The 13,386-nt window shown below is 38.6% G+C and overlaps 1 protein-coding gene across 1 annotated transcript in view; it reads left to right on the top strand.

Moving 5' to 3' along the window:
• The window catches only part of LOC139725052 (uncharacterized), a 115,366-nt gene that overhangs the window by 91,356 nt on the left and 10,624 nt on the right, over positions 1–13,386 (top strand). The window contains exon 9 of the mRNA XM_071636140.1: positions 7,883–8,021. Coding sequence (XP_071492241.1) covers positions 7,883–8,021 — 139 coding nt within the window. The remainder of the gene's footprint in view (positions 1–7,882; positions 8,022–13,386) is intronic.

Raw genomic sequence — 13,386 nt, 5'->3', positions numbered from 1 at the left:
AAGTTATCTCTTTCTCCCTCTGTTCCCCAATCTCTCTCCAATTCTCTACCTGTGTATAATTTTTGCTGTCTGTTTCATTAACTTCCTGTAGATCTTTATCTTCTTTGATCCCCATTTTTTAGCTGTCTACCTTTCCATTCATTTATCAATCTCTCTCCATCTCTCTCTCTCTCCATCTATCTATCTATCTTATTTATTTATTTGTTTATCTATCAATCTATCAATCTATCTATCTATCTATCTATCTATCTATCTATCTATCTATCTATCTATCTATCTATCTATCTCTATCTCTATCTCTATCTCTCTCATTTAGTCACTTTGTCATTCCAGTTTGTATTTCCTAGTTTGAAATATATGCCTCCTTGAATGATATTGTCATTTCACAATGAAGTTTTGACAAAGGTATACAGCGGTGTCCCATATATATTCTTTTCAATGTCAAAAGTCATATTCAGATTAAGATCACAATCAAAGAATACCAGCAAGGATGAATGGAAAATAATATGTCTGTGCTCGATATGTTTGGAAACTGTCCTGTCAAGGCAGTGTCGCAGAAAGAAAAAAAAAGTAGAGATAAAATTCTTCTATGCATTATGGGATATGCAATTCAAGCTTTGTTCTAATGCTGTACTCAAAATTTGCAGTTTTAGTTGCCGAAGTTTGCTCATGAAATCCATGTGCCCATGTAATCTCTCAGGACAAGGGTCAATCAAAATATAAAACTCAATCAACAAAAAAGCAAAAGACAACAAAAAACAAGATCCAATAAAAACAAATAAAGCTGCTGCCTAGATAGGTAAAGACTATGTCTAAAGTTACTGAGAATATCATGGACTTTATTGTGAAATGTAGTGAGCAGGAGGTGATGTAAAATATACAGCCCTATAATGCAAATAGTGATTGTTCAAAAGTCAGCATGCCATTCGTTTTTGCTGATAATTTTCACCAATTTCAAAATGTTTAAATCCCTCTGGATTTTTACAGAACTTGACAGATAGCTGAATGCAGTGTTGTTACTGATAAGTGAATGAATGATTGAATGAATAAATGAATTTGCTAACTTGAAAATATAAATGATGTATAAGTTTAGAAAAAAAAAGCATATCTACGATGTAATTGGAGCGTGATATAAAAATATACAGTACATATATGTTAAATATACATACAATCCTTGCCATTCTAATGGTTTTACTGAAGTACTGAAATTACATGCAAATTCCAGATCCAACTCCATTGGCAATTCAGTAGTTTGTGTAAATCTAGCTAATATATGTGGCTTACATGACCTATCCATGTTTGATGTGTCTGCAAGGGACATTTCAGTCCTCGGGACAAAATTGAGGGAAAGGAGATTCAGATTACAGAATGAAAAGGCTCTCTCACTCGTTATTTGACCCAGAAACATATGTTACGTTTTAAATTTACCAATACACCAGAGTACGGAATGGGATGGATTTAATGGTAGTGGGCAGATCTGATGTGCTCTTTGTAGCATTTTGAAAGAGGGGACATCCTATCTGCATGCTCAGCACTGTAAGTCACTCATCGGCCTACATAGGAGCGCTTCGTTCGCGGGTATGGTTTCAAGCTCCGGAGGATGCTGTCCCGCATGCCGGAGTATTTGTTTTCGCAGTTGCGCCATCCGCGTGCACCCGGCAGTGTGACGAGTTCCTGACGTGAGGCTTTAATTTTCCCTGCTTCCAATCGTCTGCCGTGGGTGGGATGGCTATCAGGAATCCTCCTCCTCCACGATGCAGCCTCATCATCCGGGATGGAATCCACCCCCAGTTACTCTTCTTCCTCTTCTGGTCTCATAGTCCCTCCTCCTCCTCCTCCTCGTCCTCCTCCTCCTCCTATCTCCCTTTTTCTCTCCCTCTCTATCTATCTCAGTCTCTCATTCTCTCACATTCGAGTTGCGTTAATACCATTAAGTAGAGCACATGAGGCTGCCTGTGTGCCCTGTGCGGAGCATCTTCTCTCTCCGTCGTCGGATGCCGGTGCGTGGGATCAGAAGTCGTGGCTTGCTTTGCTGACTAGTTTGTTTGTTTCGTTGTTTTGAGTCGAGTCTGATTATCTCCACCCGATTATCATCCCATCATGATTGCTGTTTGTGTCATCTGTCGTGATATTACGTCTCCGAGACGAGCGCTGGCTGCGGAGTCAAATCATAGTAGCATCCTAAGTCTCTCCGTGGATTAATAGCGTATACTATCGTGGTGAGCAACGAGATCATCTCGTTTTTCTTTTCTTGATTTTCTTTCCTTGATTGATCCATCTAACTCCCTGTATCAGCTTATCGGCTGTTTTGATATATGTTTCTGTGGAGCAAATCTTACATACAGTCGTAAATGACTGGGGCAATTGCAGATTTTTAAGGTCAATTTTATCACTAGTGTCCAGATGGTTTTTAGGACCAGAGCACTCTGACCCACATTCCACATGCCTCGTCTGTAAGTCTGCCTAGTTGCAGTGACATGGTTGTAATCTATATCATGGTTTCACAAAAACATTTGAGACTGCCAAAGTCCATAACTGACTTATGGTGTGACTGATTTTGATTTTGATCTAATTTAGTATTCAAAGTGAACTTGAATTTGGGGTAGTGTGTTACTAGATAAACAAAGACTTCATGCTACATGTACATGATTCTTGTGATGACAAATATATATGTGACCGTGCATCATAAAACGAACAAAAAGTTGCATGGACTGATTTTGTGTGAGGACTGAAATAGGTGAAAATGGTCAATTTGATCAATCTTGACTTTTTTACATTTTCTGAAAGAGCAAGTCTTCTTCTACATTATGTAAAAATTTGGTATCATAAAATGAACAGGAAAGCATGTTTTTAGCAGTTTATCTCGAACACTTTTTTTAGAATAGTGTGATTAGGTCTGTCTTTAGAGTCCCCCTTTCATTTCTTTAAAAAAAAACCTGTACACACTCTTCACTTTTAAGTCTAATAACTTTAGAAAGGATGATGCTACTGCTTTGAAAGTTGGCATTTATTATAAACAGAATGTGTTAATAGAACATGCTCAATTTCAGCTTAATCTGATAATCCCTTCATTGTGGTTAAACCGGTGGTTTACATCTTGTTTATTGTCCCATTCATTGCACAGGTAGCATGGCTTGGTGAAGATTAACGCTTGAATAGACCCTGTGCTTTAGAGCCTCTTTTCTCAGTTCACACTTTTCTAGAGTGTGTGCTTTCTTTCCAATATCTAGATAGGTTAGATGAGTCCATTTGATTCGAGTTATACATCATTTTAAAGCTTGAAGTCTGCTCTTTCAGAATATGCTCTTAACTAAAAATTCATGTCTAGCGACTTTTTGTTTGTTTTGTGGTGCAGGGTCATATATGAAGCATGGATATCAAATTGACCAACCTTTATCATGAATATTCATGCACAGGGAAGGATACACTGTACACTCAGTATTTATTGTAGACTCATTTAGAGTCATCGTCCGACAAGCCTAGACTTTCAGTATCCTTGTACTGCCGTGAGCACAAATAACTTTGACAAGGTTCTTCACTATCCCCAGAATTATCAGAATTATTCTTTGGCTGGAATGTTGACTTACTGCCAGTACCCTTGACCCGTGTATGAAAGGATAGGTGCCCATGAAAGGGATATCTGTGATTACAATAGGCCTTTTCATATTCCTATAGAACTATTGTCTGGATTCTGCATTGGGTATCAGGAGCCTTGATTGGTGTGAGCCAAAAGAACAAATAGTAATTCAAACAAAAAAGTTAGAAAAACCTATCAAAACACCAAAATGGAAAACAAATACAAAAAAAAAATCAAAATCAAAATAACATCAACAAAAGTAAGAGATATAGTGATCAGAACAACAACAGAAAATGACCCCCAAAAAGAAACAGGAAACACCAGGCATTAAATAGAAATGGGGCACCTCTGGGCAGCGGGTGAGATTCAAGATAATGTTGAATCATCCTTTTCCTCGCTGGAATGTCCATACATAATTATACCTTCTGTGTCTAAGTTTCAAAACTTGGCCTCTTTAAAGCTGACTTTTCCAGTTTTAAAAGAACAAAGTAGTCCAGTTCTGCTCAACTTTTGTCTGCTTTTAGCAGCTGGAATGTCATATGTATATTATAGAATCAGTATCTTAAAATTGCACTGTATGTACATGCACATCTTGAAGCTTGTTTGATTTCTCATTTATAGCTGGGGGCATAGTCATTCAGATGAAAGGGCACTTTTCATGAGAGAAGTGAGACTCTCTCAAATACGCAATGAACATTTTCTTGTGTACCGTACACTTTGAAGAGTGACGAAATAAAGTACCCCAGTTGTTTTAAGGCTCAAATTTGAAATTGTACGATGTTAAGTGCAAATTTTTTTTTTTTCAGAGCCAGATCGAGTGGCTTTTGACATTTGACAATTTTCCATTTTCCATTATGTGAACTAAAGGTTATAAATCAATTCTTACTGAGAAAGGGGGTGAGGCCATTAACCCCCCCCCCAAAAAAAAAAGCACATAAACAATGACAGATTCATTTGGTATAGATTGCATTAACAATCCAAATCATCCAAAGCTGGACCCAGAGAAGTTGTTTGTTTTTTCTTTACAATAGGTTGGGTTTTTTTTTCACTAAAAAGATCAAAGTGGAAAGACTACATTACTGGCATAGAGCAAAGCAAACTTCCGAATGGTACGACTTGGAACATGGGTCAAATATCTGACTTTTAGTGCATGCTGTTTGTTATGCTTTTTATGCATCCACTTTTGGGTAGAAGTGGGTTTGGAGGACGATTGCAGGTTTTGATTTCTATTTTGTTTGTCACACAACGATCAACCTTCACCCTTATGACTTTGGAAAGAATTAAAGCCCTCCAAATTCCATTGCCGGGCAGATGTCAGGTGCAGATCCGATTAGAATCGACGGAGATTGAAAAGTCAAGTGGGGTGTATTTAAAGATCGCTTTGTGCCGACTCCAGCCAGCAACCTCGCTCGCTGTCTCCCCTCAATGCCAGTACATTTTTATTTTATTCCTTTGCCCTCTTGTCTGAACAACTCGCACACGCACCCACACTTTGACAAAGGAGAAAATTACCTGGTTGACATGCAGAAAGAGAGAAGAAAAATAAGTACCTTTTGACTGAGTGTCGACAACAAGCCATGCCCGTTCGCTCGTAAAATCTTCCAGGATCATCTCTTTTGTTGGTCATTCGTATGCCCATGAAAAGCATCCGCAGAGACAGCAACTCACAAAAGAGAGATGAACCATTTCATCATCCCCCCCCCCAACACACACACACACACACACACACACACACACACACAGACACAACAAAAGAAGGGGAAGAAGAAAAGAAGAAGAAAAGAGAAGGAAGAATAAAGAAAAAAAAAAACTTTGAGGCCGAGGTTGTCTGTCGGTACCCTCAGGGCTAACTCCACTTTGCTTTTATTCTCCTCTTCCATGTTGCGGTGCTGGTATGCACTGCGTAAACTCACATCAGCTCACGGCTCTTCTTTATCTGTGTGTTTACTTATAAACCCAAAGACAGATGCTCTGTCAGGGGCTAACTAGCTCTTTCTCTCTTTCTTTGCTGAAGTAGAGTCAGTTTTGAGTCTGCGCTCGGAGCGCAGCGCGGAATCACTCACTGTCGTGCATGATCTGGGGTGCATGTCGTGTGCGGGAATTCCAATAATGTCTTCATGGTTTGAGTGATGTTGCAAATCAATAAGTACAGGGGTACAGGAGTTTGTATGGGATGTTCCAATGCACCGGCTTGTGTGACAGTCGTGGAGCAATCATCAAGGAATAATCAGTCTGTGCACTAAGCAATGTGAAAGGGGCTTTCTTTTTCCGTCTGGTGCGGTTTAATTATACAACTTTGCTCGAGCATGTTGTTATGGTGCAATCATATCTTCGAATATCATGGACTATCATCTTGTGTGTCCATAAGGAGTGACTTGTGCATTAGTCTCTTCATGGTCTTCCCATTTTTAGCTCAACATCAACAGCATAGAGCATCCCTGAATTTGGTAGTATGGCTTCTGAGCAGGAGCGACTTTACATGCGAGGCACTGCCTGGGCTTTGAGAATATCATATCTCGTGGAATTCTACGCCTACTTTGGAGACAGACCCAAGCGATGCGCCGAGTGAACAAATAAGATATATTTCACCAGTATATTTTTGGTGATCAGTTGTGTGTGCATGGACTCGGGAGTACTGGAGAATTGAATATGATCCATCTTGGGTACAATTTGCACAGGAAGGAACTCTCATCGCAGTTCAAAACACTGTCCTGTGTTTTATGAAGAACCTGTGGCATATGTGCATACCATCCTTGGATACCTTTCTCGATTTGATTGGCTACCGTCAACCCTATGAAGTTGAAATCTTGGTATTATATATATCTCTATTATACGTATCGTACAGAAAATAATTTTAACGACTACAGTGTCACTGGCTCTTTCATATACATTTTCAATTTCTGCCCAACTTATGAGCGCCTTACACTTTGATGACTTTTGTCTTTTTTTTTCCAAAAACAAACAAACAAATGAAAACAAAAGAACTGAAATGTTTCTGCTTTAAACATGCAAACTAAACTTGATCGTGTGCTAGAATGGAAAAAAAAAACCAGCAGATTAATCTCGCTCTGCTAATTTTGCAGCTGAAGCGATAGCTGAAAAGATTGGGCCCTTTGATATGACCTACTTCTGTCTTCTTTAGTGGACGGTCACCTCTCTGTTGACCATCTGGTTATGATGAATGCTTAATGGGATTTGATGTTTTTGTCACATACCTTTTCTTCTCTGGCTGTTTACCCAAATAAGAAAGATAAACATGCAACAGCAAAATCTAAGAAAAGCTCCACTAGTCTGTGTCAGTATTATGTGTAAATGCATATTCTTCATTTACTCAGATGATGTTTTTTTTTTACTTTTTTTATTTGGTTATTTTCTTTGTTGTTTTCTTGGTAATATGATACTCCTGGTAATATGTTTAATCCAGGTGCTGCTAAGACTATCACAATATTTCTTACGATATGATAATCACGTTGATTTAATGGGACTTACATCATAAAATGTTGCCACCGAACAGATGGTAGTGATGATGATAAGAAACGGTATTTGTGATATATACGTTGTATATTCAGTGTCATAACTCTCTATCTACTTCCACGCCAATTTGTCTTTTGTGTATCTCTGTAAAGGGAATCACAACCCTAAAGCCACTGGCATTTTTGCGAATTCCTCAATTTATAATCTCTATCTCCGCCACGGCAGGAGGCTACGCTGTATCTTTTCATCAGGATTGGCTTGTCTGTCTGTTTGCAAAATAACTCAAAAAGTTGTAAATGCATTTAAATGAAAATGGCAGGAAAAGTTGATAATGACACAAGGAACTGATGATTAACTTTTGGTAGTGGTCCGGGGATTTTTATTGACTTTTTGAAGGACTTTTTTTTCATCTGTTTGCAGACAGGGTCAATGAACTTTGGAATGCAAGCTGCGCATTTTTTGAAGTTTGCATGTATACACGCTCTAAGCGCAAACTCTGATCTGGCGAGGCGCCACGTCTGCATAGCTGGAAGCTGATGACATAAACAAAAGGCTTCTATATTGGGAAATTGGTCAATTTCAGCATGTATGTGTGGTTGGACATGAGCTACTTGGCAGAGGTCTACACTCTTCGAGTGCTTTTCTAGTTGTACATGAAATTTTGGCTATATTACTTTTATGAAATCATTATATTGAGGAATGGAAAGGAATTGAATTGAATTTAATTGAATTGTATTGTATTGGAATCGAATCAAATCGAATAGAATTGAATTGAATTGAAATTGAATTGAAATGAATTGAAATTGAATCTCTCCATCTCAAAATGCCCAGTTCTCAAAGTCTGGAGGAGCAGGCCTCAGAGAAGAGCATGTCAACCGAATCCCTCCAGTCCACCAACTCTCTCGGGTCGTCGGCCGACTGGGACTCGCCCAGCAAGAACAGTACCACCAGAAAGTCACCGACTCCCCTCGTAAGTTTCCGTCGTCGACGGTCGACCCTCGTGGAAAACGTAGAAAATATGTCTTGCGCTTCTGCTCCAAAATTTGTTTTCCCCCATGGCCATTTTGTTGTTTTCTGTGTACCTCAAATCTGGGTTCAAAAAGGTATTCGAAATGTAATGTCATGCAGTAGTGCTAAATATTGATAGTGCTATGTAAAACGTCACTCTCTCTACTGAGCTGCTAGTAAGTTTGTTTAGCTGATATTCATTTGTTCTTGTTTGTTTTTTTTTTATCATTATCCCAAGAGGAAAACATAATCTTTTAGATGAAAATTTTAATCTTTTTATTGAAGACAGCATTTCTGAGTGAGTGCAATATGGTCATTCTATACTGAATCAAATTAGACTTTTGCCTTTGTATGTGTTTATTATACCCCCGCCAAACGAAGTTTGAAGGGGGTATATAGGAATCAGCGGACGGTCGGGCGGTCGGGCGGTCGGTCCGTTGCAAATCTTGCGTCGCGAACTACTTCCTCAGTTTTCAACCGATTCCCATAAAACTTGGCACAGATGTGTGCCTTGGGTTGTAGATGTGCAAGACGTATTTTTTGACAGTACCCAAAAGTATGTTGCCATGGTAACGGCATATTATGGGCAAAAATGGGTACAAATCTTGCGTCGCGAACTCCTCCCACAGTTTTTTATCATTTTTTATGAAATTAGGTACAGATGTTCATCTGAATATGTTAATGTGCAAGACACATATTTCCGCAGTGGCAAAAAGTGCGTTGCCATGGTAACGGCATGTTATTGGTAAAATATAGGGCAAAATGCTTCATGGCAAAATTGCTTCATCAGTGTTCTTCCAATTCTCATGGAATTCATATTGAATGTTTGTCTTAGGATATAGGTCAGCATGACACATTTCTTGATAGTGACAAAAAGTATATTGCCATGGTAACAGCTCACATATTATGAGCCAAAATGATGGAAATGTTTGTGTTGCAAACTACTTCCTCAGGTTTTGCCCAATTTCCATGAAACTTGGTACAGATGTACCTTTGGTTGTAGATGTGCAAGACGCATTTTTCGACAGTACCCGAAAGTACGTTGCCATGGTAACGGCATATTAATGGCAGAAGATCAAGGAAAGATCTTGCGGATTTAACTACTACCTCAGTTTTTTGACCAAAGCTTATGAAATGTTGTTTTGACCAAAGCTTATGAAATGTTGTTTGGCGGGGGTATAACCAGTCGCTGTAGCGACATTTCTAGTTTTATATCAAACGCAATGATGGCCGCCAGCGAGTAACACGTCACCTTATCACCTCTCCCGAATCTTATTTGGATATCTATCTTTGGATACTGATATTGACAACTCCTGCTATACCAACTTATTAGAATGAGTACCCAGACAAGGAAGGTGCTGCCAAGGAAGGCAAAGCAAGACAGGAAGAGTGATTTTGGAGTGGAAAACAGCGGCGCCACTCTTCCTTCTCCGAAGAACTCTATGCCGCTATCAAGAAGACGAGCCTCCACAGCTCAGCCCGCCAGCCCACCCCGGGTAAACAACCATCCCGAGACCACTTCAGCAGCAGCGGCAGCACCATTGGCATCCGATACCATTGACGTGCCCGACATATCAAGAGATTTGCATGACAATGGAGCTGACGTAACTTCACCAGAAGGAATTGCCCGCTACTTCCACGAAGCAACAAAGAACTTCGAGCGGATGATAAAGAAAGCTGTGGAATCCTTGATAGAGAACATCAAACAGGTGGAGACACATCTGGGACAGGCGATCGAGTTTGAGAGCAGGAGAGTGACGGAGGTAGAGGCCAGGAATCAACAGCTAGAGAAAAGAATGGGCGAGATGGAAAAGGAGGTTGGTGCCCTGCGATCGGAACTGGAGAAGCATAGCTCGGCAATCAACAAGAGCGAAAGGTTTTCACGGCGCAACAACATCCGCATCGTGGGCATACCCGAGTCCACCACCGGCGACGAGGATTGCCCAGCTCTCGTCGAGAAAATCGCGAAGGAGAAGTTTGGGCTTGACATCAAAGTAGAACGAGCGCACCGTGATGGAAAAGCAACCAAGGATCGGCCCAGGCACATCCTCTTCAAAACCCTGTCGTACCGCGAGAAAGTCGACATCATGAAGAATCAGCGCCTGAAGCTCGCGAAGGAAGCGTACTTCATGACAGATGACCTCACTGCTGACGATCTGACTGAGAAGAGGAAGTGGTCCGCGGCCGTTCAGGAGCTCTACAAGAACGGCGTGAAGCTTCGCTTCTTTGCTGGGAAATGGAGGAACCGGACAGGAGTCCCGCACAACTTCCTTTCCTCCAGTTAGATCACTTCGGTATGAGTACGGTATTGCTTCTCAATAACTCATTCATTATGTCATAATCATGTTCTTTATGTCTACTTCTATCTTTCCCCGATCATCCACCTCTCTGCCTTTCTTTCTCTGTCAATCTCTTAGTCTATACCCCGAATGTGTAAATATTATGAATTTATAGTTCATTGTGTATGATGTATATTGTGTATATAGAATATTTCCAAAGATACCATTTGACTTCTGATGTATATTGTCTACAGGGAGAGTTGATATAGCAACGATCTCTGTTGTGAGATCTCAATTGTCCGATGCGGCCACTACTCACGAGAGTAATTTGTAAACAATCTCTTCTCTGTATGACTTGCTCTATTCTTTCCTTCTCTTCTTGTCTGCTTTCATCAATTCTTAAGCAAATGTTCACGACCATGACATGGTCCATGTGTTGTTCTTGTTTTAAATATGGATGAAATTGATTTATGTTTACATAAAAATGTCCAATGTCGGTATTATTTACCTGACGAGTTCAATTCAGAATTTATTGATAATGAGCATTTTTTCAGTTTATTACATGTCAATGCCCGCAGTCTGTTAAGAAATTATGAAAACATGCAATTATTATTGTCTATGATAAATATGAAATTCTCCGCTATTGGTGTCACAGAAACATGGCTTAACGACAAATCTCCCCCTTTATATAACATTGATGGGTATTCCGTTGTCCGTTCTGATAGGAAATGCGGACGAGGAGGCGGAGTCGCCCTGTTCCTATCAGACACGTTATCGTATAAAGAAAGGCCTGATTTGATATACAATGGAAATGAAATTGATTGCACATGTGTTGAAATTAATATGTATAATAGAAAAAATATAATACTTTGTGTAATATACAGGCCCCCTCATACAGATAGTAACTCATTTTTGGATAATTTTGATGTTTTATTAGAGCGGATTAATCAAGAAAACAAAGATGTATATATTATGGGTGATTTTAACATTGATCTCTTGAGAGAAGAGCACATTCTTAGAAATAAATTTTGCAATATTTTGCGAGCAAATTTTTGTAATATTACAATCGATAAGCCCTCGAGAATTACGGTCAACTCATCAACGTTGATCGATAATATTTTTACGAATATTGACACGGATTATTCGAAATCTGGTCTTTTGTATAGTGATATTTCTGACCATTTACCTATATTTTTCATTTGTGGCGACACACAGAATTCTTATGTTAAGCAAAAAGAACGTAAGAAGAAGCGGAAATTCACACTAAAAAATATATCATTACTCAATGATGATTTAATCACGGAAACATGGGATGATGTATTACTTTCTGCAGACCCAAACATTGCTTATGACACCTTCTGGAATACATTCCTTTCTTATTTTGACAAACATATCCCCATAATTGAAAAGAAAAACAATAAAAAAATCAAAAATCCGTGGATAACAAAGGGAATTTTCCGCTCCATTAAGAAAAGAAATATTTTATATAAAAATAGTTTACGGTATCCTGATAATGATAATGTTAATCGATATAAATCGTATAGAAATAAACTCACACAGATTATCAGGCTTTCCCGCAGAATGTATTATGCGGAAGCTTTTGAAAATGCTATTGGAAATATGTCAGCCACTTGGAAGATTATTAATGACGTCATTGGTAAGAAAAAGAAGGTGTCAACATCTCAAATTACCAATAATGGACAAACGTTTTGTAATCCTAAAGATGTAGCATGTTGTTTTAATGAGTATTTTGTTAATGTTGGTCCTAGTCAAGCTTCTAAGATTGATCATACACAGACAGATTTCTCGCAGTACTTGGGCACGTCAAATGATAATTCATTATTTTTTAAACCAACGGATTTTAGTGAGATCCTTGATATTGTGCATTCTCTAAAATCAAGTTATACATGTGGTCATGATGAAATGAGCACGTCCCTTTTAAAACAAATTGTTGGGAGTATATTGACACCTTTAGTACATATTTGTAATTTGTCGTTGTCAACTGGTGTATTTCCGAACGCATGTAAAATTGCAAAAGTTATTCCAATATACAAAAAAATGACTCTTCTTTTGTTTCGAACTACCGACCTATCTCTATTCTTCCTAGTCTTTCTAAAGTCATAGAACGACTCGTTTATAACAGACTGTATGATTTTTTGTTACGAAATGATATACTGAACCATGACCAATTTGGTTTCAGGAAATTTCATTCTACTGATATGGCACTAGCCCAGTTGTATGACAGAGTGTCGACTGCCTTAGCTGAACAAAAACATGTCATTGGTGTGTTCATGGACTTAAGCAAGGCATTCGACACTCTTGATCACACTATCCTTTTACACAAATTGCATCGTTATGGAGTTCGTGGCATTCCACTGGAATGGTTTGAAAATTATTTATCAAATAGACAGCAATACGTATACTATGAATCGGTAAACTCTGAAATTTTACCCATACATTGTGGCGTCCCACAAGGATCGATATTGGGACCACTACTATTTCTAGTGTATATAAATGATATTACAAATTCTACTAAGTTACTGCAATATATTCTGTTCGCCGATGACACCAATGTATTTTGTTCCAATACTGATTTTCAGTCGCTTTTAAGAACTCTTAATACTGAATTGCCGAAATTATCTACATGGTTTAAGAGCAATAAATTGTCACTCAACTTAAAAAAGACAAATTTTATTTATTTTCATAATAAGAAGCACAACAATGAAATGCACCATTTGAATATCATGGTGGATGGTATATTATTGGAACAAAAAGAAAGTGTCAAATTCCTTGGAATATATATCAGTGAAAATATGAAATGGAATGCTCATGTGCAATACATCTCAGATAAAGTATCTCGTAACGTTGGTATACTCTGTAAGCTTAAGTATTATGTCCCAAAGAATATTTTATTTATGCTTTATAATTCATTGATATTATCGAACATCTCATATTGTAACATTGTTTGGGCAACTGCAAAAAGTCACATTGACAGTATATTGCTTCTACAAAAGAAAGCTATACGTATATGTACCAATTCAGGTCATC

This window comes from Diadema antillarum, unplaced genomic scaffold (genome assembly GCF_040938485.1).
Source record: "Diadema antillarum isolate AM-2024a unplaced genomic scaffold, OU_Dant_1.0 seq00000014_RagTag, whole genome shotgun sequence".
Lineage (NCBI taxonomy): Eukaryota > Metazoa > Echinodermata > Echinoidea > Diadematoida > Diadematidae > Diadema > Diadema antillarum.
Note: the sequence above shows the minus strand (reverse complement) of the source record. Positions and strands in the feature narration are given on the sequence as shown.